This window comes from Chaetura pelagica, unplaced genomic scaffold, assembly GCF_000747805.2.
Source record: "Chaetura pelagica isolate M959 unplaced genomic scaffold, ChaPel_1.0 scaffold1077, whole genome shotgun sequence".
NCBI lineage: Eukaryota > Metazoa > Chordata > Aves > Apodiformes > Apodidae > Chaetura > Chaetura pelagica.
Genome location: NW_009953938.1, coordinates 22,300 through 25,035, shown reverse-complemented (window position 1 = coordinate 25,035; position 2,736 = coordinate 22,300). Strand labels below are relative to the sequence as shown.

The 2,736-nt window shown below is 56.8% G+C and overlaps 1 protein-coding gene across 1 annotated transcript in view; it reads right to left on the bottom strand.

The window, feature by feature from the left end:
* Nucleotides 1-163, bottom strand: part of LOC104392351 (fibroblast growth factor 5-like) — a gene marked incomplete at its 5' end in the record, with an annotated part of 44,427 nt that extends 44,264 nt beyond the window's left edge. The window contains one exon of the mRNA XM_010001744.1: nucleotides 8-163. Within this exon, the coding sequence (XP_010000046.1) occupies nucleotides 8-163 (156 nt within the window). The remainder of the gene's footprint in view (nucleotides 1-7) is intronic.
* Between the last annotated feature and the right edge of the window lie 2,573 nt (nucleotides 164-2,736).

The window sequence follows — 2,736 nt, the reverse complement described above, 5'->3', positions numbered from 1 at the left end:
GTCTGGCCCTGGGGCTGCAGCCCCTCTTGGCTTTGCCCCGCTTGTTGAGGGCCACGTACCAGGGGCGACCCGAGCGGGGGCTGCGGTGAACGGCCGAGGAGTAGGTGTTGTAGCTGTTCTCCTGGAAACGCTCCCGGAACTGGCAGTCCGCGGTGAACTGGGCCTGGGGAAGGGGGGAGACAGGCAGGGGAGGGGGTGCGGAGTTAGCTGGGTTCTTAAAAAGTCTCCCCCCCCAAAAAAGGATGCCTGGGAAACCCTCCTTTGAAACTGGCAGTGCACTGAGAACTGAGCCTGGGGGGGATCCAGAGCCAGGAGAAGAGGTGCAGGGTTGACAAAGGGTTCCTTGGATCCCTCCCTCACCCTCTGCCCCAAGGTGCTCACTGGGTTTTTTCAAAGTCTCCTCAAAACCAGGCTCAAAGGGATGAGCAGCAACACGGGATGCCTGGGAAACCCTCCTCAAAACTGGCAGTGCACTGAGAACTGAGACTGGGGGGGAGACAGAGGCAGGGGAGGGGGTGCAGAGTTGACATAGGGCTTCTTGGAACCCTCCCCTGACCCTGAGCCCCAAGGTGTTTGCTGGCTTTTTAAACAGTCTCCCCCAAAAACAGGGTCAAAAGGAATGAGCAGCAACATGGGATGCGTGGGAAACCCTCCTTTGAAACTGGCAGTGCACTGAGAACTGAGCCTGGGGGGGAGATAGAGGAAGAGGAGGGGGTGCAGAGTTGGCAAAGGGCTTCTTGGAACCCTCCCCTCACCCCGAGCCCCAAGGTGTTTGCTGGCTTTTTAAACAGTCTCCCCCAAAAACAGGGTCAAAAGGAATGAGCAGCAACATGGGATGCGTGGGAAACCCTCCTTTGAAACTGGCAGTGCACTGAGAACTGAGCCTGGGGGGGGGATAGAGGCAGGGGAGGGGGTGCAGAGTTAGCAGAGGGTTGCTTGGAATCCCCACCCCTTGCCCCAAGTCTCCCCAAAACCAGGCTCAAAGGGATGAGCAGAGACACGGGATGCCTGGGAAACCCTCCTTTGAAACTGGCAGTGCACTGAGAACTGAGCCTGGGGGGGGGATAGAGGCAGGGGAGGGGGTGCAGAGTTGACATAGGGCTTCTTGGAACCCTCCCCTGACCCTGAGCCCCAAGGTGTTTGCTGGCTTTTTAAACAGTCTCCCCAAAAACAGGGTCAAAAGGATGAGCAGCAACACGGGATGCCTGGGAAACCCTCCTCAAAACTGGCAGTCCTGTGTGGATTGAGTGAGCCTGGGGGGGGGGGAAGTAGAAGCAGGGGAGGGGGTACAGAGTTGGAAAAGGGTTGCTTGGACCCTCCTTCACCCACGGTCCTCCCTGGGTTTTTAATAAGTCTCCCCAAAACCAGGCTCAAAGGGATGAGCAGCAACACAGGACATCTGGGAAACCCTCCCCAAGGTCAACAAGTGCCTCCAGCCGTTTGGAAACCTCCCCCACAGGTGGGGGAAGTAGAAGCAGGGGAGGGGGTACAGAGTTGGAAAAGGGTTGCTTGGACCCTCCTTCACCCACGGTCCTCCCTGGGTTTTTAATAAGTCTCCCCAAAACCAGGCTCAAAGGGATGAGCAGCAACACAGGACATCTGGGAAACCCTCCCCAAGGTCAACAAGTGCCTCCAGCCGTTTGGAAACCTCCCCCACAGGTGTGTTCAAGAGCTGCTTGCCACCCAGTTTGGGACTTCCTTGGAAAACCCAAGGCTCCTCTGCCTTGGCAGCACCTTTCCCTGCCACCCCAGGTCTCCTCCTGCCCTTCCCACCAGGAGGGAGGAGGCAGCTCCCTGCCCTGACCAGCACCCTGGGGTTGAGCCCCAGCCCCATCTCCCTTCCCACCCCTTCCTTGCCCACTGAATCCTCACTTCACTACCTGGAAGGGCAGTTTCCATGCAGGTTTTCATTGCTTCACTGAGCATGGCTTTGACTGCATTCCATTTTCAATGTTTTGTTCTCCCTTCCTAACCCTAAATGAACTCAGGGTGCTTTGTCCCTTGACGACCTGAAGCCATTGACTTGCAGCCCAAGAGCCTCTTCCAAACAAGCCTTCCAGACAGGGGAGGGGAAAAGGCTTCCCATGGTGAGAGGATGGGCTGAATCCTGCCCATAACAGCTCCTTCTTCTTGTCAAGAGAGAGGAGGGGGAAAAAACACCTACAAAAATCAAACCCCACCGTGTTCTCACCCTAGCCGTGTACCCACAGCCCTGGGACCTGCCTGCAGCCTCCAGCAGCCCCTCCAAAACCCTCCCCACCACTTCTGGTCTGCCAAGGACCATGGCACACGGTACATGATGCCCTGGCAGCTGCTCCAGCCCCAGCAGGGCCTGCAGCCTGGCAGCAGAGCAATGCTCCCAAAATCCTGCCATGCCCGGGGTGCTGAGCCCAGACACCACAGCAAAACCTCCAAGCAGTGTTTTGGAACAACACAGAAGGCCCAACGGGCTGGGATCACTTTTAAACTCCTCATTTAACTGGAGCTGTGTCCTACAAGACAAGTGACAGAGTCCCCAGCGTGCCAGGCATGATTTTTTTTTCCCCCTCACAGCACCTGGAATCAAGTCTCCTTTTGCTTTTTGCTTGATAGAAACGTCACCTCAATGACTCAGTTTTTTGCTTTCCCTGTTCTCTTATGGGTCCTCTAGGCTGCATTTCCCACGTGTGAACATTCACCTTCCCAAGGCAGGGCTGTGCTGGGCCCCTTGTTGCTCTCTGGAGCCCCCAGCCACGC